The 23,107-nt window shown below is 39.6% G+C and overlaps 1 protein-coding gene across 1 annotated transcript in view; it reads right to left on the reverse strand.

Moving 5' to 3' along the window:
* The window catches only part of LOC115193445 (protein eyes shut homolog), a 73,645-nt gene extending 69,744 nt beyond the window's left edge, over positions 1-3,901 (reverse strand). Inside the window, exon 1 of the mRNA XM_029752134.1 lies at positions 3,268-3,901. Coding sequence (XP_029607994.1) covers positions 3,268-3,460 — 193 coding nt within the window. The 5' untranslated portion in view covers positions 3,461-3,901. The remainder of the gene's footprint in view (positions 1-3,267) is intronic.
* Positions 3,902-23,107: the final 19,206 nt, after the last annotated feature.

Below are 23,107 nucleotides of genomic sequence, written 5' to 3' on the forward strand. Positions count from 1 at the left end.
CGTGTGGTCAGGTGCCACAAAAAAGGACTTAGTAAAATTGCAATTGTCTCAGAACCGGGCAGCAGAGAGATTCACTTCATCACTATTTGTATTTATGAGAGTTATTGACATGTTGAATACACGAAGCTGTCTGTTTGAACTACTGGCACAGAGCTCGGACATCCATGCATACCCCACAAGACATGCCACAAGAGGTCTATTCACAGTCCCCAAGTCCAGAACAGACTATGGGAGGCGCACAGTACTACATAAAGCCATGACTACATCAAGTAACTGATGCAAGCAGTAAAATTGTATTTAAAAAAACAGATACAAAAACACCTTATGGAACAGTGTGGACTGTGAAGCAACTACACACACACACACACACACACACACACACACACACACACACACACACACACACACACACACACACACACACACACACACACACACACACACACACACACACACACACACACACACGGACACACACACACACACACACGGATTTAGTACTGTAGATATGTGGTAGTGGTGGAGTAGGGGTCTGAGGGCACAGTGTGTTGTGAAATCTGTGAATGTATTGTAATGTTTTTAAAATGGTATAAACTGCTATAATTTTGCTGGACCCCAGGAAGAGTAGCTGCTGCATGGGGATCCATAATAAATACAAATACAAAGAAGGATTCTTAAGCCATGAGACAATTGAGACATGGATTGTCTATGTGTGCCATTCAGAGGGTGAATGGGAAAGACAAAAGATTGAAGTGCCTTTGAATGGGGTATGGTAGTAGGTGCCAGGCGCACCGGTTCGTGTCAAGAAATGCAAAGCAGCTGTGTTTTTCATGCTCAACAGTTTCTTGTGTGTATCAAGAATGGTCCACCACCGAAAGGACAACCATTCAACTTGACACAACTGTGGGAAGCATTGGAGTCAACAAGGTGTTCCTAATGTTTGATATGCTCAGGACTACAACTCAGTATATATTAAAAAGTAGCTACACTTTCACTGTAGGGTAACTCTCCTTTACATCTTTACAACCAATACAATTCCTGAATACAATTATTATAATAATATAACAAATGCCATTTAGCATTTGTATCCAAAGCGACCAGAAGTTCCATGCTTTTCTTAACTCTTGTTCTGAGCACCTGAGATTCACTATGCAATCTGACGCACGTCAAATCAGTTTCCTTGATCTTTTGATATTTGTGAGGATTATGACCTGTGCACAGATCTTTACAGGAAACCAACTGATCGCAATAGTTTGTTGAGGGCTGATAGCTGTCACATGCTTCCCTTGAAACACCGTTATAACCAATTCTGTTGAATCAAAAGAACCTGCAAAAAACAATCACACATTGACTTTGATCTGAAACCATTCCTGTGATTGTGTTTTTGTAAATAATATTGTGTTTAATTATGATGAAATTGTATCTATGATCGTTTGATATCCATTCATGCTTTTTTATATGTATTATGGATATTTCTAAATTGACCAATGATATCATGCCACAGTCGGTCATGATTACAAATGAAATCCTGAAGACAGCTTGCTGTTGAAACGTTGGTGAATAATACATGATTGCATCAGAGCTCTTGGAGTGGGCAGCTTTTCCTTGTCTTCTGAAGTTTCCATAGCGACTCACAGTAAAGTGAGTGCATACATTTGGTGAACATGGTATATAGTGCATCGTGCGTGAATATATTTTACAAACGGGTGGTCACGGGAATCAAACCCACTATGCTGCATCTATGGTCCACCTAAAAATACATTGTCCACATACAACAATCACGTTAAAACACTGTTTTTCTTTGATGAATTGTTAACACTTAATTTGAACTGTTTAAATAAAGGATGTACATTTCAAACAAAGTGTTTCCAGAAAAATAAATACATAAAAAACAACATCTCAGAGTAATAATTTGTGTTTACTGTTTGCTGTAAACAGCACGACCTTAGTTTGATACTCAAAAAAAGCTAACACTTTACTTGACACCCAGCGTCATAACCATGTCATAACAGCTGACATAACTGGTAATAACACTGTCATGACACATATATTTAGACCTGCATGACATATATTGAGTTATTTTATGGCTGGTTATGACACCTACATAAGAGTGTTAAAACCCACAAAGCAAAACATTCCATTACACCATAGTTTCACATGTCAACAGTATGTTTATATTATATATTTAATTGCCCATATTAAATTACAATTGTACTGTAATTACATACAGATTGATGTCAGACATGCACCTACCCCAATGCTCTGTTACTGAAGACTGGGATGAATGCAGGAGCAGGTTTCAGGAGCAGGACAAGACATCCTCTTTTAGACTGATGACTGACATAAGGTTATGTACATGACAGGCCTATCTGGTTTATATGATTATGATGGTCATGATGCTTCTTGACAGTGTCAAAGTGTATTTTCTACATGTTATTTAAAATATGTTGAAAAAAAATGTCAGTAAAAAATGATTTACAACATCAACAAAGGACTTAAGAAACTTTCAAACAAAAGAGAACTTCTTGGCAGGGAAAAAGACATTTGAATAAATGTGGGTTTTGACACTCTTATGTAGGTGTCATAACCTGCCATAAAATAACGCAATATATGTCACAACAGATGTAACTATATGGGTCATGACAGTGTTATGACCATATTATGACAGGTTATGTCAGCTGTTATGACATAGTATGACATGGTTAGGACCGTGTCATAACATGTTATGACGCAGGGTGTCAAGTAAAATGCTACCAAGAAAGATCATTCTGGTCTTTCCTTCAGTACTTTGCTGCAAACGATTCATCTTTTATTTATATTCCTTGTGTCAGCCTTATTATTCTCATTGCCTCATTGTTTAATAATTAATATAGTTTAACTGTATTCTCACAACAATGTTATCTGATAATGGAACTCATGAAGATAGCTTATTTAACATTATGAATGTTCATAACAGATTTGCAGCTTGATTTTGAGAAAACGATAAGACAAATTAAACAGGTTCAAAATCATATACATTGAAAGACTAAAGGCTTAATCACCTTCCTACTTTATTGCACCTTAATCTTCTCTAGTAGCCCCAGGAAACATCAATCCGAAGCTCTTGTCACTATTGTACTTTGTACTGTATTGGTGCATTGTGTTTCTGGGTTTTGCTGACATCATATGTTGTTTTCAGTTCTCATTTGTAAAAGGGATTCTCAAATCTCATCGTAATCTCCTGATTAAACAAAGGATACAAAAGTGGATTGCCATGCTTGTACTTACTGTAGAGGATGGTGCCCTGTGTAGCTCTGGTTTTGACAGTCAGATACAGGGTAACAGTGGTGTCGTTGGCAGGGTGAGAGGGATCAGCGCTGGCACCAGGAGACTGCAGTAGAGAGGCAAGGGGAGGCAGCTCCAGGTACGACGTGCCGTTGAAAGAGGGGATGAATATTGTGGTATCTGAAAAGAAAAACATTCATTGTAAAGTGATTCTTGACTTGAATGAAATCAAACAACATTATATTAAAACATCCCCGTGACATCACATACAACAGGACTAAAACTAATAGGTCAATATTCTATATTAAAACATCCCCGTGACATCACATACAGCAGGACTAAAACTAATAGGTCAATATTCTATATTAAAACATTCTGTTGTGTGTATTTATTGTCATGTGTGCATCGTTTTTTACTATATGCTGCTAAATGAATTGCCCTTGTAGGATAATAAAGTCTGTACTCTACTCTAGATATGTGTCACGAACATGATGACGGACCAAGGCGCAGCGTGATTAGAGTTCCACATCTTTTAATAAACAGTGAAACTTCTACAAAACAATAAACCAACAAGGAAACGTGAAAGTAGTGGTGCTTCATGCACATACACAAAACAATATCCCACAAAGCAGGTGGGAACAATGAACAACTTAAGTATGATCCCTAATTAGAGACAACGATAAACAGCTGCCTCTAATTGGGAACCATACTAATACAACAACATAGAAAATACAGACTAGAACACCCCCCTAGTCACGCCCTGACCTACAACACCATAGAGAACCAAGGGCTCTCTATGGTCAGGGCGTGACAATATGTGGGATAATAAAAACTCTACTCTAGATATGTGGGATAAATAAAGACTCTACTCTACTCTAGATATTGGGATAATAAAGACTCTACTCTAGATATCTGGGATAATAAAGACTCTACTCTAGATATGTGGGATAATAAAGACTCTACTCTAGATATCTGGGATAATAAAGACTCTACTCTACTCTATATATTTGGGATTATAAAGACTCTACTCTAGATATGTGGGATAATAAAGACTCTACTCTAGATATGTGGGATAATAAAGACTCTACTCTAGATATGTGGGATAATAAAGACTCTACTCTATATATTTGGGATAATAAAGACTCTACTCTAGATATGTGGGATAATAAAGACTCTACTCTAGATATGTGGGATAATAAAGACTCTACTCTAGATATGTGGGATAATAAAGACTCTACTCTAGATATGTGGGATAGTAAAGACTCTACTCTAGATATGTGGGATAATAAAGACTCTACTCTAGATATGTGGGATAATAAAGACTACTCTAGATATGTGGGATAATAAAGACTCTACTCTAGATATGTGGGATAGTAAAGACTCTACTCTAGATATGTGGGATAATAAAGACTTTACTCTAGATATGTGGCATAATAAAGACTCTACTCTACTCTAGATATGTGGGATAATAAAGACTTTACTCTAGATATGTGGGATAATAAAGACTCTACTCTATATATTTGGGATAATAAAGACTCTACTCTAGATATGTGGGATAATAAAGACTCTACTCTAGATATGTGGGATAATAAAGACTCTACTCTAGATATGTGGGATAATAAAGACTCTACTCTAGATATGTGGGATAATAAAGACTCTACTCTAGATATGTGGGATAATAAAGACTCTAGATATGTGGGATAATAAAGACTCTACTCTAGATATGTGGGATTATAAAGACTCTAATCTAGATATGTGGCATTATAAAGACTCTAATCTAGACATGCCACTCACCCATTAGACAACACTATCATCAAGCTGAGCTCAGAATACCATTGTATCTATAGCTTTTTCATTCATACATATTTACAACTTAGTTTTATGATATTTCTGTCTCTTACCCTAAACATGCTATGTGACATAACGAATATGTCAGATCAGGTAACATATAACTAACTACATTGGGAGACAACTAGCTAGCTTAGCTTAAATGTGTGGCTCTCAGCTTAGCAACATACCTCATAGTTGTGAGCACCAGGAGCGTCCGTATAGCCTCTCCCAACTACATTGGTTAAATGACACTATTTTGCTATATTCAAATAAGAGCATGTTGTATATAGTTCATAGTGAGTGATGAGTCCAGAGACAAGACTAGGACAATTACCATCTGGTTAGCACTCTATTTCTCTGACCATTAAGCTTTTCTTCTGCTCATTTAATCAGCTCATCAGATAATATGGAAAGTTATCAATCATACAAGTATAATAAAGCAGTTTGGACATACTCCTAGTATATTACAGTGAACATACTCCTAGTGTATTACAGTGAACATACTCCTAGTGTATTACAGTGAACAAACTCCTAGTATATTACAGTGAACATACTGCTAGTGTATTACAGTGAACATACTCCTAGTGTATTACAGTGAACATACTCCTAGTATATTACAGTGAACATACTCCTAGTGTATTACAGTGAACATACTCCTGGTATATTACAGTGAACATACTCCTAGTATATTACAGTGAACATACTCCTAGTATATTACAGTGAACATACTCCTGGTATATTACAGTGAACATACTCCTAGTGTATTACAGTGAACATACTCCTGGTATATTACAGTGAACATACTCCTAGTATATTACAGTGAACATACTCCTAGTATATTACAGTGAACATACTCCTAGTATATTACAGTGAACATACTCCTGGTATATTACAGTGAACATACTCCTAGTGTATTACAGTGAACATACTCCTGGTATATTACAGTGAACATACTCCTAGTATATTACAGTGAACATACTCCTAGTGTATTACAGTGAACATACTCCTAGTGTATTACAGTGAACATACTCCTAGTATATTACAGTGAACATACTCCTAGTATATTACAGTGAACAAACTCCTAGTGTATTACAGTGAACATACTCCTAGTGTATTACAGTGAACATACTCCTAGTATATTACAGTGAACATACTCCTAGTATATTACAGTAAACATACTCCTAGTGTATTACAGTGAACATACTCCTAGTATATTACAGTAAACATACTCCTAGTATATTACAGTGAACATACTCCTAGTATATTACAGTAAACATACTCCTAGTATATTACAGTAAACATACTCCTAGTATATTACAGTGAACATACTCCTAGTATATTACAGTGAACATACTCCTAGTATACTACAGTGAACATACTCCTAGTATATTACAGTGAACATACTCCTAGTATATTACAGTGAACATACTCCTGGTATATTACAGTGAACATACTCCTAGTATATTACAGTAAACATACTCCTAGTATATTACAGTGAACATACTCCTAGTATACTACAGTGAACATACTCCTAGTGTATTACAGTAAACATTCTCCTAGTGTATTACAGTAAAAATAATCCTAGTATATTACAGTGAACATACTCATGTTTTTTATTATGAACACATTCCTCTGACTTTTTTCCATCACCACAAAAATATAACTGCTATAATCTATAATCTATAATCTAAGCAATTGGAAATACTACTGGCTAAAACAAGTAAGATAAAATGTTGAGAAAAAGCTCTCCTTCCCTCTCCCCTCTTCCCACCCTGACAGTTAGGCTATCAGTCAGAAGGGCCCAGTCAGGTCTGCCTGGCCGCTGTGTTATCTCCCCAGAGGATGACAGAGGGTGATGACTTTAACAGGGTCTGGATGGAGGGGGCTGGATGAGAGGGTGATGACTTTAACAGGGTCAGGATGGAGGGGGGGGCGGAGGAGAGGGTGATGACTTTAACAGGGTCAGGATGGAGGGGGCTGACTTTAACAGGGTCTGGATGGAGGGGGGGGCGGAGTAGAGGGTGATGACTTTAACAGGGTCTGGATGGAGGGGGGGCGGAGTAGAGGGTGATGACTTTAACAGGGTCAGGATGGAGGGGGGCGGAGTAGAGGGGGAGGACTTTAACAGGGTCAGGATGGAGGGGGCTGGATAAGAGGGTGATGACTTTAACAGGGTCAGGATGGAGGGGGGGCGGAGTAGAGGGGGAGGACTTTAACAGGGTCTGAATGGAGGGGGGGCGGAGTAGAGGGGGAGGACTTTAACAGGGGCTGGATGGAGGGGGCTGGAGGAGAGGGTGATGACTTTAACAGGGTCTGGATGGAGGGGGCTGACTTTAACAGGGTCTGGATGGAGGGGGATGACTTTAACAGGGGCTGGATGGAGGAGTGGTGGAGGAGAGGGGGATGACTTTAACAGGGTCTGGATGGAGGGGGGGCGGAGTAGAGGGGGATGACTTTAACAGGGTCTGGATGGAGGGGGCTGACTTTAACAGGGTCTGATGGAGGGGGATGACTTTAACAGGGGCTGGATGGAGGAGTGGTGGAGGAGAGGGGGATGACTTTAACAGGGTCAGGATGGAGGGGGCTGACTTTAACAGGGGCTGGATGGAAGGGGCTGGAGGAGGGGGGATGACATTAACAGGGGCTGGATGGAGGGGGGGGAGGAGGGGGGATGACATTAACAGGGGCTGGATGGAGGGGGGGAGGAGGGGGGATGACATTAACAGGGGCTGGATGGAGGGGGGGGGAGGAGGGGGGATGACATTAACAGGGGCTGGATGGAGGGGGGGGAGGAGGGGGGATGAGGGAGAAGTGGAGGATGGCGGAGGATGATCCTACTCAGGTCAGGGACTCCACCAGGTGGTAATGATGATCTGTTGGCTTCCACACAAAGGACCAAATACTGGTGACTCTGTCAGGGTACAGTAGTAACATGTCAGAGGATTAGGACTGGTGACTCTGTCAGGGTACAGTAGTAACATGTCAGAGGATTAGGACTGGTGACACTGTCAGGGTACAGTAGTAACATGTCAGAGGATTAGGACTGGTGACTCTGTCAGGGTACAGTAGTAACATGTCAGAGGATTAGGACTGGTGGCTCTGTCAGGGTACAGTAGTAACATGTCAGAGGATTAGGACTGGTGACTGTCAGGGTACAGTAGTAACATGTCAGAGGATTAGGACTGGTGACTGTCAGGGTACAGTAGTAACATGTCAGAGGATTAGGACTGGTGACTGTCAGGGTACAGTAGTAACATGTCAGAGGATTAGGACTGGTGACTCTGTCAGGGTACAGTAGTAACATGTCAGAGGATTAGGACTGGTGACTCTGTCAGGGTACAGTAGTAACATGTCAGAGGATTAGGACTGGTGACTCTGTCAGGGTACAGTAGTAACATGTCAGAGGATTAGGACTGGTGACTGTCAGGGTACAGTAGTAACATGTCAGAGGATTAGGACTGGTGACTCTCAGGGTACAGTAGTAACATGTCAGAGGATTAGGACTGGTGACTGTCAGGGTACAGTAGTAACATGTCAGAGGATTAGGACTGGTGACTGTCAGGGTACAGTAGTAACATGTCAAAGGATTAGGACTGGTGACTCTGTCAGGGTACAGTAGTAACATGTCAGAGGATTAGGACTGGTGACTCTGTCAGGGTACAGTAGTAACATGCCAGAGGATTAGGACTGGTGACTGTCAGGGTACAGTAGTAACATGTCAGAGGATTAGGACTGGTGACTGTCAGGGTACAGTAGTAACATGTCAGAGGATTAGGACTGGTGACTGTCAGGGTACAGTAGTAACATGTCAAAGGATTAGGACTGGTGACTGTCAGGGTACAGTGGTAACATGCCAGAGTATTAGGACTGGTGACTCTGTCAGGCTACAGTGGTAACATGCCAGAGGATTAGGACTGGGGGCCTAGGGCTGGGAGCTGGGGGCTGTTCCTCTTCCTGTCAATGCTAATGGTTTGAGCTGTTCAGTCTTGCTGTCAATGCTAATGCTTTGGGCTGTTCAGTCTTCCTGTCAATGCTAATGGTTTGGGCTGTTCAGTCTTCCTGTCAATGCTAATGGTTTGGGCTGTTCAGTCTTCCTGTCAATGCTAATGATTTGGGCTGTTCAGTCTTCCTGTCAATGCTAATGGTTTGGGCTGTTCAGTCTTCCTGTCAATGCTAATGGTTTGGGCTGTTCAGTCTTCCTGTCAATGCTAATCATTTGGTCTATTCAGTCTTACTCTCAATGCTAATGGTTTGGGCTGTTCTGTCCCAGACCCCATTATTAAGCATTTATTTTTTTATAAAGTAACCATCAACATAATGTTCCTATAACATTGCCATAACATCCCCATAACATTGCCATAACATACCCATAATATCCAGAAATTCACCTTTGCTTGTTTGCGTTTGTTTTTAAAGCGGTGGGATTAGGGACAATATTAGGGACAATCTGAGTTTGTTAGAAGTAATCAAGCCCTTTCTGTTAATTTCAACAATGGGCCAATATCCTCCAAATGCAAAACCAACCTATGAAGAGTTAGGACTTTGGGAAATGAGGCGTGTTGAGGGTCATGATGGATCCAGAAACCAGTGTGAATAATTAGCTGCTTCGCTGCTCATGACTTCTTTCCTAGCCCCCATCATCATTTTACTCTGCTACTCATTTTGGCGATCACTTAGCTTTCAAGTTAAGGCTTACAGACCTGACAGACTCTTTAGTCAGGGTCTACGACCCACTGTGTCTTCCCTGATAAAGATCATTTATCAGAGATGAATGGTTTGCACACACAGCTGACCTGGCTCTGACTGAATAGTACCTGTGTGACCAGGCTGCTTCAGAAAGGTCTGGCCTGGTCACCAGGATGAAGCATATGATAGGCCAGGTTCCAATGTCCATACTTGCTTAATAGTTAGTGAAGCAATGTATTGGTCATGCTATGTAAATGGTATGCCAGTGTGCCCCAACAAGGCTTGTAAATGGAATGTATTATTATTGTAGTTGTTAGCCTACACATGAACAAAATAAATGAGTCATTAGATTATACTGTATGTCATTATAATTCGCAGGAAGCAGAGAGAGAGAGAGAGAGAGAGAGAGAGAGTTGACTGGTCAAGTTATCAATCATGTGATTGGTGATTGGGTGGTGGGGGCAGGGAGGGGGGCAGGGTGGTGGGGGCAGGGAGGGGGGCAGGCAGGGTGCAGGGAGGGTGGTGGGGGCAGGGAGGGGGGCAGGCAGGGTGCAGGGAGGGTGGTGGGGGCAAGGAGGGGAGCAGGCAGGGTGCAGGGAGGGGAGCAGGGAGGGTGCAGGGAGTGGAGCAGGAGGGGGGCAGACAGACAGGGTGCAGACAGACCTGGGGAAGGCGGGAAGGCAGACAGGCAGGAAGCAGACAAACAGATAGAGGGCAGGCAGGGGACAGGCAGACAGACAAACAAACAGACAGGTGTCTGTGACTTAATCTAATATGTGAGAGGATGCAGCAGTGTTGTTGTCACCCTGTAAAGTTTCTAAGGTACAGACATATTACTGTGATACAATATTATACTAAGTTTCTGAGGTACAGACATATTACTGTGGTACAATATTATACTAAGTTTCTGAGGTACAGACATATTACTGTGATACAAAATTATACTAAGTTTCTGAGGTACAGACATATTACTGTGATACAAAATTATACTAAGTTTCTGAGGTACAGACATATTACTGTGGTACAATAATATATTAAGTTGCTGAGGTACAGACATATTACTGTGGTACAATATTATACTAAGTTGCTGAGGTACAGACATATTACTGTGGTACAATAATATATTAAGTTGCTGAGGTACAGACATATTACTGTTGTGTGGTACAATAAGTTGCTGAGGTACAGACATATTACTGTGGTGTGGTACAATAAGTTGCTGTGGTACAGACATACTATTATTCTTTCATTACAAATTGTTTTCGTCACTCTTAGAAAAAAGAGGTGCTCTCTAGAACCTAAAAAAGTTATTCAGCTGTCCCCATAAGAGAACCCATTGAAGAACCCTTTTTGTTTCCAGGTAGAACCCTTTTGGTGCCAGAAAGGGTTCTCCGACCAATGGGGTCAGCTGAAGAACCTTTTCGGAAACCTTTAGCCTTTTTTCTCTAAGAGTGTATGTTGATGTTATCGACTGTTCATTTATAAGGAAGATAAACCTTTCCTCTTAGGACCGACTGTTCATTTATAAGGAAGATAAACCTTTCCTCTTAGGACCGACTGTTCATTTATAAGGAAGATAAACCTTTCCTCTTAGGACCGACTGTTAATTTATAAGGAAGATAAACCTTTCCTCTTAGGACCGACTGTTCATTTATAAGAAAGATAAACCTTTCCTCTTAGGACCGACTGTTCATTTATAAGGAAGATAAACCTTTCCTCTTAGGACTGACTGTTCATTTATAAGGAAGATAAACCTTTCCTCTTAGGACCGACTGTTCATTTATAAGGAAGATAAACCTTTCCTCTTAGGACCGACTGTTCATTTATAAGGAAGATAAACCTTTCCTCTTAGGACCGACTGTTCATTTATAAGGAAGATAAACCTTTCCTCTTAGGACCGACTGTTCATTTATAAGGAAGATAAACCTTTCTTCTTAGGTCCACGGTAAAGGTACTGTATCACAAAATAACATGACAGTTTTGAATATAATTTCATTTGAATATTCATGTATGACATTTTAGCTATTGTAAGAACCCTTCTCCACTGTGACCCAACACCTTCCTAATATTGAGTCGCACCCCCTTTTGCCCTCAGAACAGCCTTAATTCATCGGGGCATGGACTGCAAGGTGTCAAAATCTTTCCACAGGGATGCTGGCCCATGTTGACTCCAGTGCTTCCTGCTCATAGCTTTCACCCGGATTCACCTGGTCAGTCTATGTCATAGAAAGAGCAGATGTTCCAAATGTTTTATATACTCAGTGCATATGACAGTAAATTACCAAGTACTACTTTTGACATGTTGTGACACACTAAAATACATCCAGGTTAAGAGTTCATTTAGTACTTCCTTTTAATTCTCTGGAGACACCTCTATTTCCATCTACCAGCTAACTAGCTCTGCTGAATCAATATTAGATGCCTCTATTAGCATCTACCAGCTAGCTAACTCTGCTGAATCAATATTAGAAACACATTTGTCACCAAGCACATCTCACTCATTAGTATAGGTCAAGTTATGTATATAAAATATATTAGGGCTGTGCGGAGAGAGATTTTGCACACATTTAGCGGGGGTATGCTGCATACTAATATTAAAAGCTCAAATAAATTCCTTAAAGGGTCTGGGTGATTATATGGTATTTATTTCCCATGGGACAGATGGGGCTGTTTCCATGTAGGCTAGAAATGAGCTAGCCCATTGCAGCCCTGGAGATAATACAGGACACTCTGTTGCTTTGCTGAGGCAGCTAGAGAGACTAATAACATCTGAGAACGCACAGAGAAGGTGTCAAAAGAGGGTGGAAGGGTGCACAAACAGGCCTAGTACAGGGTTTTAGTTGAGACAGAGAGGGACTAAAGGTTGTGTCACTACTTTCAACAGTGTTTAGCGACACATTCAATGTGCTTTGGAATGTTTGACAACACTTGATTTCAGGTGTCAAAGTAGAAGGTTTATCCACTGCATGAATAGTTAATTCCTGGCTGGTTTGGAGAAAAGGTCACAGTGTCATCACTTCACTTAATGATTCCCCACCAGTCTATGTAGAGTAGGCTATTCCCTTGCTGTTTATCCCAGTATTTTTCGCTGAGAGGATGCAAGGTTTTGCACCACTATGAGCTATATTTTCAGAGATGAGTCAAAATGAAAGTGAAATGAAGGAAATGAAAAAGGAAAATGTTGCTAGGCAGTTATCTAACACAGTGACAACAGTGAACTGAAATGACTGTATCCAGTAGTGTCACTGTTTGAACAGCCACATGTAACTACAAAAGGGCCCCCCTTTTGAAAGCCCTCGGCTCAGTCACTAATAGTCAGTCAATTAGGTCAGCTAACATGCTTTAGATTGCTTAGTTAGAGGCCAGCTATCTAAACTTGTTGTTATCATGGTATCATGAATTACCGGCCGGGGGTCCCCCATTGATTTTGTTTGTCAGTCTCACTCAGATATTATATTAAAAACTGCACCCTGTAAAACAGCACATTTTCTGATGGGGGAGGGGGGGTGGATGTGGGTACGCAGCCTCGCAAGCAGATTGTTTGCGGCCCCTACCCTCATAAAAGTTGCTAACTAGATGGTAGGCTATAAAGGTCTGGGCGGACACCACACGACACATAAAATAGTAACACTGCTAAGCCTCTCACATTAAATGACCGTCTTTCCAGGAGTTTGTTGTCTTGCCAACGTAGTTGTGCGCAGAAGAAACGATGTGGCACAGACAAGATTCTTCACTTGGTCGTGAGGATTCTCCATACCACGCTGTCTCACTAAGACAGTGATGTGATGATGTGATTAGGTTTAACGTAGCTACAACGAGCTTTGGCTCAAAGCAGCCTCAAAAATGTTTTCAGTCAGACATTCATGCTTGACAAATACAGAGTTGAAATATCTAGCCAATACATTTTGAATTGAATACATTTGCGTGTAAAGAGCTTGTCAGAGCTGTAACAATTTGACAGTTTGACAAGTACAGACGCATACTAGTAGTAGTCATCGCTACTACTCGAGATCTCATTGGCTATTGCTGATCACCGTTCTGAAATCTTGTAGTTGCATATCTCACACTACAAGATCATTGCAGATTTTGTGCCGATAAAATCAAAAATGTTTGAAAATATCAGGCCATCTGGGACTGCTTAAAGACGGGATAGGTAGCACACAGATCAGTTCACATTAAACGTTGCTGAGTAGTCAATGACTTGGGGATTTTGTTTCTGATCTCAAAATCCCGTAGTGTACCCCCGACTTTAGGCTACTTTGGTGAACTTGCGAGGCATGCAAGACAAGAAATTGCGAGATACAGATTACCAAGACATTCCCTCGCGTTGGCCTGCCTGCCCCTCTTCTCTCTCCCTCGCGCTGGCCTGCCTGCCCCTCTTCTCTCTCCCTCGCGCTGGCCTGCCTGCCCCTCTTCTCTCTCCCTCGCGCTGGCCTGCCTGCCCCTCTTCTCTCTCCCTCGCGCTGGCCTGCCTGCCCCTCTTCTCTCTCCCTCGCGCTGGCCTGCCTGCCCCATCTTCTCTCCCTCTCGCTGGCCTGCCTGCCCATCTTCTCTCTCCCTCGCACTGGCCTGCCTGCCCCTCTTCTCTCTCCCTCTCGCTGGCCTGCCTGCCCCTCTTCTCTCTCCCTCGCGCTGGCCTGCCTGCCCCTCTTCTCTCTCCCTCGCGCTGGCCTGCCTGCCCCTCTTCTCTCTCCCTCGCGCTGGCCTGCCTGCCCCTCTTCTCTCTCCCTCGTGCTGGCCTGCCTGCCCCTCTTCTCTCTCCCTCGCGCTGGCCTGCTTGCCCCTCTTCTCTCTCCCTCGCGCTAGCCTGCCTGCCCCTCTTCTCTCTCCCTCGCGCTGGCCTGCCTGCCCCTCTTCTCTCTCCCTCGCGCTGGCTCACCTGCTCATGCTCTTCGACAGAGATCTGTATATAATGACGAGATGCTCATGTCTCCGCCAGTGGTGGGAAAAGTACCCAATCGTCATACTTGAGTAAAAGTAAAGATATCTTAATACAACATGACTCAAGTAAAAGTGAAAGTCACCCAGTAAAAACTACTTAAGAAAAGTCTAAAAGTATCAAAAGTAAATGTAATTGCTGAAATATACTTATGTATCAAAAGTAAAAGAATAAATCATTTCACAAATAATTAAGCAAGCCAGACAGCACCATTTCCAGTTTATTTATGTATTTACGGATAGCCAGGGGCACACTCCAACACTCAGACATCATTCACAGACAAAGCATTTGTGTTTAGTGAGTCCACCAGATCAGAGGCAGTAGGGATGAACAGGAATGTTCTCTTGAAAAGTGCATGAATTTGACATGTCCTGCTAATCATTCAAAATGTAACGAGTACTTTTGGGTGACATGGAAAATATATTTAGTAAAAAGTACATTATTTTCTTTAGGAATGTAGTGAAGTAAAAGTAAAAAATTTAAATAGTAAAGTACAGATACCCCCAAAAACAATTTAAGTAGTACTTTAAAGTATTTTTACTTAAGTACAATATACCACTGGTCTTCGCCCTAACAATGGAAGTCATTGTCCCAGAGGCGAGAAGGCAGACAAGCTTAGGTCCAAAGGCTTATTTTGGACATATTTTGGCGAGAGTAAAACCTCTCACTTTACCTTTTACTCCCTGTCTACACTAATGATGCGAGTGTGTGTTCAGTCTTTGGCCTGTTGTACAGTCTTCGCTCGGTTGCTTGTAGAATGTCCTAGCCTATTCAGTGATGATAGGCCCTGCTTTACTGAAGTTGCAAGACATTGCAAGCCAAGAAATTGCAAGATATTGCATTGTGAGATATCGTTTTTGATTGCCGATAGATAGGCTGTCTGGTGGCTGACCTGTCTATACTGATAGATAGACCTAGTACACGGTTCTGACTGTCTGTCTGGTGGCTGACCTGCCTATACTGATAGATAGACCTAGTACACGGTTCTGACTGTCTGTCTGGTGGCTGACCTGCCTATACTGATAGATAGGCCAAGTACACGGTTCTGACTGTCTGCCTGGTGGCTGACCTGTCTATACTGATAGATAGGCCTAGTGCACGGTTCTGACTGTCTGCCTGGTGGCTGACCTGCCTATACTGATAGATAGGCCTAGTGCACGGTTCTGACTGTCTGTCTGGTGGCTGACCTGTCTATACTGATAGATAGGCCTAGTACACGGTTCTGACTGTCTGTCTGGTGGCTGACCTGCCTATACTGATAGATAGGCCTAGTACATGGTTCTGACTGTCTGCCTGGTGGCTGACCTGTCTATACTGATAGATAGGCCTAGTACACGGTTCTGACTGTCTGTCTGGTGGCTGACCTGTCTATACTGATAGATAGGCCTAGTACACGGTTCTGACTGTCTGCTCCTACAACTGACTCATATGAACTGTTTGAACAGCCACATCTAGATACTGACTCACATGAACTGTTCAAACAGCCACATCTAGATACTGACTCATATGAACAGTCACATCTAGATACTGACTCATATGAACAGTCACATCTAGATACTGACTCATATGAATGGTTTGAACAGTCACATCTAGATACTGACTCATATGAATGGTTTGAACAGCCACATCTAGATACTGACTCATATGAACAGTCACATCTAGATACTGACTCATATGAATGGTTTGAACAGCCACATCTAGATACTGACTCATATGAATGGTTTGAACAGCCACATCTAGATACTGACTCATATGAATGGTTTGAACAGCCACATCTAGATACTGACTCATATGAATGGTTTGAACAGCCACATCTAAGTACTGACTCATATGAATGGTTTGAACTGCCACATCTAGATACTGACAAATAGGAATCATATGCTCATTAATGAGATTGGTGGGGAACTGATGAGCGTGTGAAATAGAATAACTACCGTCACCTTGTGTGTGTGTGTGTGTGTGTGTGTGTGTGTGTGTGTGTGTGTGTGTGTGTGTGTGTGTGTGTGTGTGTGTGTGTGTGTGTGTGTGTGTGTGTGTGTGTGTGTGTTATGAGTGAGTCTGATGAGTGTGAGATAGAAGTCACCCAGTCAATTACTGTCACCCATAAAGTGTTTCAGAGAAGGAGTGCTGATCTAGGATCAGGTCCCCCTTGTCCATGTAATCTTACTCATTTTTATCTAAAAGGCAGAACTGGTCCTAGATCAGCACTCCTACTCAGAGATGCTTTATGAATATGGGCCCTGCACTCTAGCAGATAACCTGCACCTCAAATCTCCCAGATAACCTGCACCTCATATGTCTTCCTGATAACACAGAAGCCTAATCAGTTTGTCACCTGAAGACAGTTATTGATCTCTGCAAAATGAAGATTCTGACCTTTCAGTCGCTCTTTTTTATTATTAATACCTTCAATCTAACATCCGTTCCTTTACCATCTAACATCCATTCCTTTACTATATAACATCCATTCCTTTACTATATAACATCCATTCCTTTACTATATAACATCCATTCCTTTACTATATAACATCCATTCCTTTACCATATAACATCCATTCCTTTACCATCTAACATCCATTCCTTTACTATATAACATCCATTCCTTTACTATATAACATCCATTCCTTTACCATCTAACATCCATTCCTTTACTATATAACATCCATTCCTTTACTATATAACATCCATTCCTTTACTATATAACATCCATTCCTTTACTATATAACATCCATTCCTTTACCATCTAACATCCATTAATTTACTATATAACATCCATTCCTTTACTATATAACATCCATTCCTTTACTATATAACATCCATTCCTTTACTATATAACATCCATTCCTTTACTATATAACATCCATTCCTTTACTATATAACATCCATTCCTTTACCATCTAACATCCATTAATTTACTATATAACATCCATTCCTTTACTATATAACATCCATTCCTTTACTATATAACATCCATTCCTTTACTATATAACATCCATTCCTTTACTATATAACATCCATTCCTTTACCATCTAACATCCATTCCTTTACTATATAACATCCATTCCTTTACTATATAACATCCATTCCTTTACTATATAACATCCATTCCTTTACTATATAACATCCATTCCTTTACTATATAACATCCATTCCTTACTATATAACATCCATTCCTTTACTATATAACATCCATTCCTTTACTATATAACATCCATTCCTTTACTATATAACATCCATTCCTTTACTATATAACATCCATTCCTTTACCATCTAACATCCATTCCTTTACTATATAACATCCATTCCTTTACTATATAACATCCATTCCTTTACTATATAACATCCATTCCTTTACTATATAACATCCATTCCTTTACTATATAACATCCATTCCTTTACTATATAACATCCATTCCTTTACTATATAACATCCATTCCTTTACTATATAACATCCATTCCTTTACCATCTAACATCCATTCCTTACTATATAACATCCATTCCTTTACTATATAACATCCATTCCTTTACTATATAACATCCATTCCTTCACTATATAACATCCATTCCTTCACTATATAACATCCATTCCTTTACTATATAACATCCATTCCTTTACTATATAACATCCATTCCTTTACTATATAACATCCATTCCTATACTATATAACATCCATTCCTTTACCATCTAACATCCATTCCTTTACTATATAACATCCATTCCTTACTATATAACATCCATTCCTTTACTATATAACATCCATTCCTTACTATATAACATCCATTCCTTTACTATATAACATCCATTCCTTTACTATATAAACATCCATTCCTTACCATATAACATCCATTCCTTTACCATCTAACATCCATTCCTTTACCTATATAACATCCATTCCTTTACTATAACATCCATTCCTTTACTATATAACATTCATTCCTTCACTATATAACATCATTCCTTACTATATAACATCCATTCCTTTACTATATAACATCCATTCCTTTACTATATAACATCCATTCCTTTACTATATAACATCCATTCCTTTACTATATAACATCCATTCCTTTACTATCTAACATCCATTCCTTTACTATATAACATCCATTCCTTTACTATATAACATCCATTCCTTTACTATATAACATCCATTCCTTTACCATCTAACATCCATTCCTTACTATATAACATCCATTCCTTTACTATATACATCCATTCCTTTACTATAACATCCATTCCTTACTATATAACATCCATTCCTATACTATATAACATCCATTCCTTAACCATCTAACATCACATTCCTTTACTATATAACATCCATTCCTTACTATATAACATCCATTCCTTTACTATATAACATCCATTCCTTTACTATATAACATCCATTCCTATACTATATAACATCCATTCCTTTACCATCTAACATCCATTCCTTTACTATATAACATCCATTCCTTTACTATCTAACATCCATTCCTTTACTATATAACATCCATTCCTTTACTATATAACATCCATTCCTTTACTATATAACATCCATTCCTTTACTATATAACATCCATTCCTTTACTATATAACATCCATTCCTTTACCATATAACATCCATTCCTTTACCATCTAACATCCATTCCTTTACTATATAACATCCATTCCTTACTATATAACATCCATTCCTTTACTATATAACTCCATTCCTTACTATATACCATTCCTTACTATATAACATCCATTCCTTTACTATATAACATCCATTCCTTTACTATATAACATCCATTCCTTTACTATATAACATCCATTCCTTTACTATATACATCCATTCCTTTACTATATAACATCCATTCCTTTACTATATAACATCCATTCCTTTACTATATAACATCCAGTCCTTTACTATATAACATCCATTCCTTTACTATATAACATCCATTCCTTTACTATATAACATCCATTCCTTTACCATCTAACATCCATTCCTTACTATATAACATCCATTCCTTTACTATATAACATCCATTCCTTTACTATATAACATCCATTCCTTTACTATATAACATCCATTCCTTTACTATATAACATCCATTCCTTCACTATATAACATCCATTCCTTTACTATATAACATCCATTCCTTTACTATATAACATCCATTCCTTTACTATATAACATCCATTCCTTTACCATCTAACATCCATTCCTTTACTATATAACATCCATTCCTTTACTATATAACATCCATTCCTTTACTATATAACATTCATTCCTTTACTATATAACATTCATTCCTTCACTATATAACATCCATTCCTTTACTATATAACATCCATTCCTTTACTATATAACATCCATTCCTTTACTATATAACATCCATTCCTTTACTATATAACATCCATTCCTTTACTATATAACATCCATTCCTTTACTATATAACATCCATTCCTTTACTATATAACATCCATTCCTTTACTATATAACATCCATTCCTTTACTATATAACATCCATTCCTTTACCATCTAACATCCATTCCTTTACTATTTAACATCCATTCCTTTACTATATAACATCCATTCCTTTACTATATAACATCCATTCCTTTACCATCTAACATCCATTCCTTTACTATATAACATCCATTCCTTTACTATATAACATCCATTCCTTTACTATATAACATCCATTCCTTTACTATATAACATCCATTCCTTCACTATATAACATCCATTCCTTTACTATATAACATCCATTCCTTTACTATATAACATCCATTCCTTTACCATCTAACATCCATTCCTTTACTATATAACATCCATTCCTTTACTATATAACATCCATTCCTTTACCATCTAACATCCATTCCTTTACCATCTAACATCCATTCCTTTACTATATAACATACATTCCTTTACTATATAACATCCATTCCTTTACCATCTAACATCCATTCCTTTACTATATAACATCCATTCCTTTACTATATAACATCCATTCCTTTACTATATAACATCCATTCCTTTACTATATAACATCCATTCCTTTACTATATAACATCCATTCCTTTACTATATAACATCCATTCCTTTACTATATAACATCCATTCCTTTCCATCCTTTTTCCTTATTTTTTTCGATTAATAATTGGTTTTACATCCATTCTTTGAAGTTGCAAAAAAAACATGACTACTTCACTCGGCTTCACTTGTGTATAAAATTAATGTTTTCAATTTTAATAAAAAAATAGGAACAAAAATAAAATAATGAATGAAATCTCTGTTTTTGAAAAGATGTGGTTCAATATTTAGAATAATTTATATTCATAAAATTATAAACTGGTAAAGTCTTGAGAGAACAATAATTAATTCCAAATACTCTTGCTCAAAGTGCACTGATACTCAGTTTTATTTGGTACCAAAGGAATGAGAAAAAGAAACATCTAGGATGATTAATGAATTCAACTCAGTGCATGACTGCGTCTGAAATGGTACCCTATTCCCTATATAGTGCGCTATTTCTGACCAGAGCCCTATGCGCCCTGGTCAAAAGTAGTGCACTGTATAGAGGGCATAGGGTGCTATTTCAGACACAGCCCATATGCGCCAAAATGTCTGATCTCGCATCGATAGAGATACATTAACTTATGACTCAGCAAATTAGCTCTGCAGTTGAACATTGACTTATTGACATCAGTAGAACAACGTGTTCAATCAGCTGATGTAGAAGATAGGAATACAATGAAAAGGCTATTAGCACAATAGAGGATAGCATCAGGATGAACATCAGGGACATCACAGCCCTTCATCTGGCTACAATGGGCTTGCAGTAAAGTATAAGAAAAAAAGATAAAAAAAGTTTTCCTTTCTTTAACCAGAAAATGTACATTGAGATGAACATCTCTTCAAGTGATCCCTGGTCATATAACAACACACAGAGATACATTGAGATGAACATCTCTTCAAGTGATCCCTGGCCATATAACAACACACAGAGACACATTGAGATGAACATCTCCTCAAGTGATCCCTGGTCATATAACAACACACAGAGACACATTGAGATGAACATCTCCTCAAGTGATCCCTGGTCATCTAACAACACACAGAGACACATTGAGATGAACATCTCTTCAAGTGATCCCTGGTCATCTAACAACACACAGAGATACATTGAGATGAACATCTCCTCAAGTGATCCCTGGTCATCTAACAACACACAGAGACACATTGAGATGAACATCTCTTCAAGTGATCCCTGGTCATCTAACAACACACAGAGACACATTGAGGTGAATATCTCTTTTTAACGTGATCCCTGGTCATATAACAACACACAGAGACACATTGAGATGAACATCTCTTCAAGTGATCCCTGGTCATCTAACAACACACAGAGACACATTGAGATGAACATCTCTTTTCAACGTGATCCCTGGTCATCTAACAACACACAGAGACACATTGAGATGAACATCTCTTTTCAACGTGATCCCTGGTCTTCTAACAACACACAAAGACACATTGAGATGAACATCTCTTTTCAACGTGATCCCTGGCCATATAACAACACACAGAGACACATTGTGGCAACATTTTGCCAACGGGTATAACACGTTATTACATTTACAATATCTTATGATACAAATTATAACATTATATTAGAAATATTTAACTATGTATCTCTATGTAGCACACGTTTAACTGATTCAAAATATATTTAATCGTGACCAGTATTTAGTTGTGATCAGTATTTAGTCGTGATCAGTATTTAGTCCACAGGGTCAGTGGGAACCCCAGTCAACCCCAGCATGTGTTTTATACCTACTAACCACAGGGTCAGTGGGAACCCCAGTCAACCCCAGCATGTGTTTTATACCTACTAACCACAGGGTCAGTGAGAACCCCAGTCAACCCCAGCATGTGTTTTATACCTACTAACCACAGGGTCAGTGGGAACCCCAGTCAACCCCAGCATGTGTTTTATACCTACTAACCACAGGGTCAGTGGGAACCCCAGTCAACCCCAGCATGTGTTTTATACCTACTAACCACAGGGTCAGTGGGAACCCCAGTCAACCCCAGCATGTGTTTTATACCTACTAACCACAGGGTCAGTGAGAACCCCAGTCAACCCCAGCATGTGTTTTATACCTACTAACCACAGGGTCAATGAGAACCCCAGTCAACCCCAGCATGTGTTTTATACCTACTAACCACAGGGTCAGTGGGAACCCCAGTCAACCCCAGCATGTGTTTTATACCTACTAACCACAGGGTCAGTGGGAACCCCAGTCAACCCCAGTATGTGTTTTATACCTACTAACCACAGGGTCAGTGGGAACCCCAGTCAACCCCAGCATGTGTTTTATACCTACTAACCACAGGGTCAGTGGGAACCC

Source organism: Salmo trutta, chromosome 5 (genome assembly GCF_901001165.1).
Source record: "Salmo trutta chromosome 5, fSalTru1.1, whole genome shotgun sequence".
NCBI classification, from domain to species: domain Eukaryota; kingdom Metazoa; phylum Chordata; class Actinopteri; order Salmoniformes; family Salmonidae; genus Salmo; species Salmo trutta.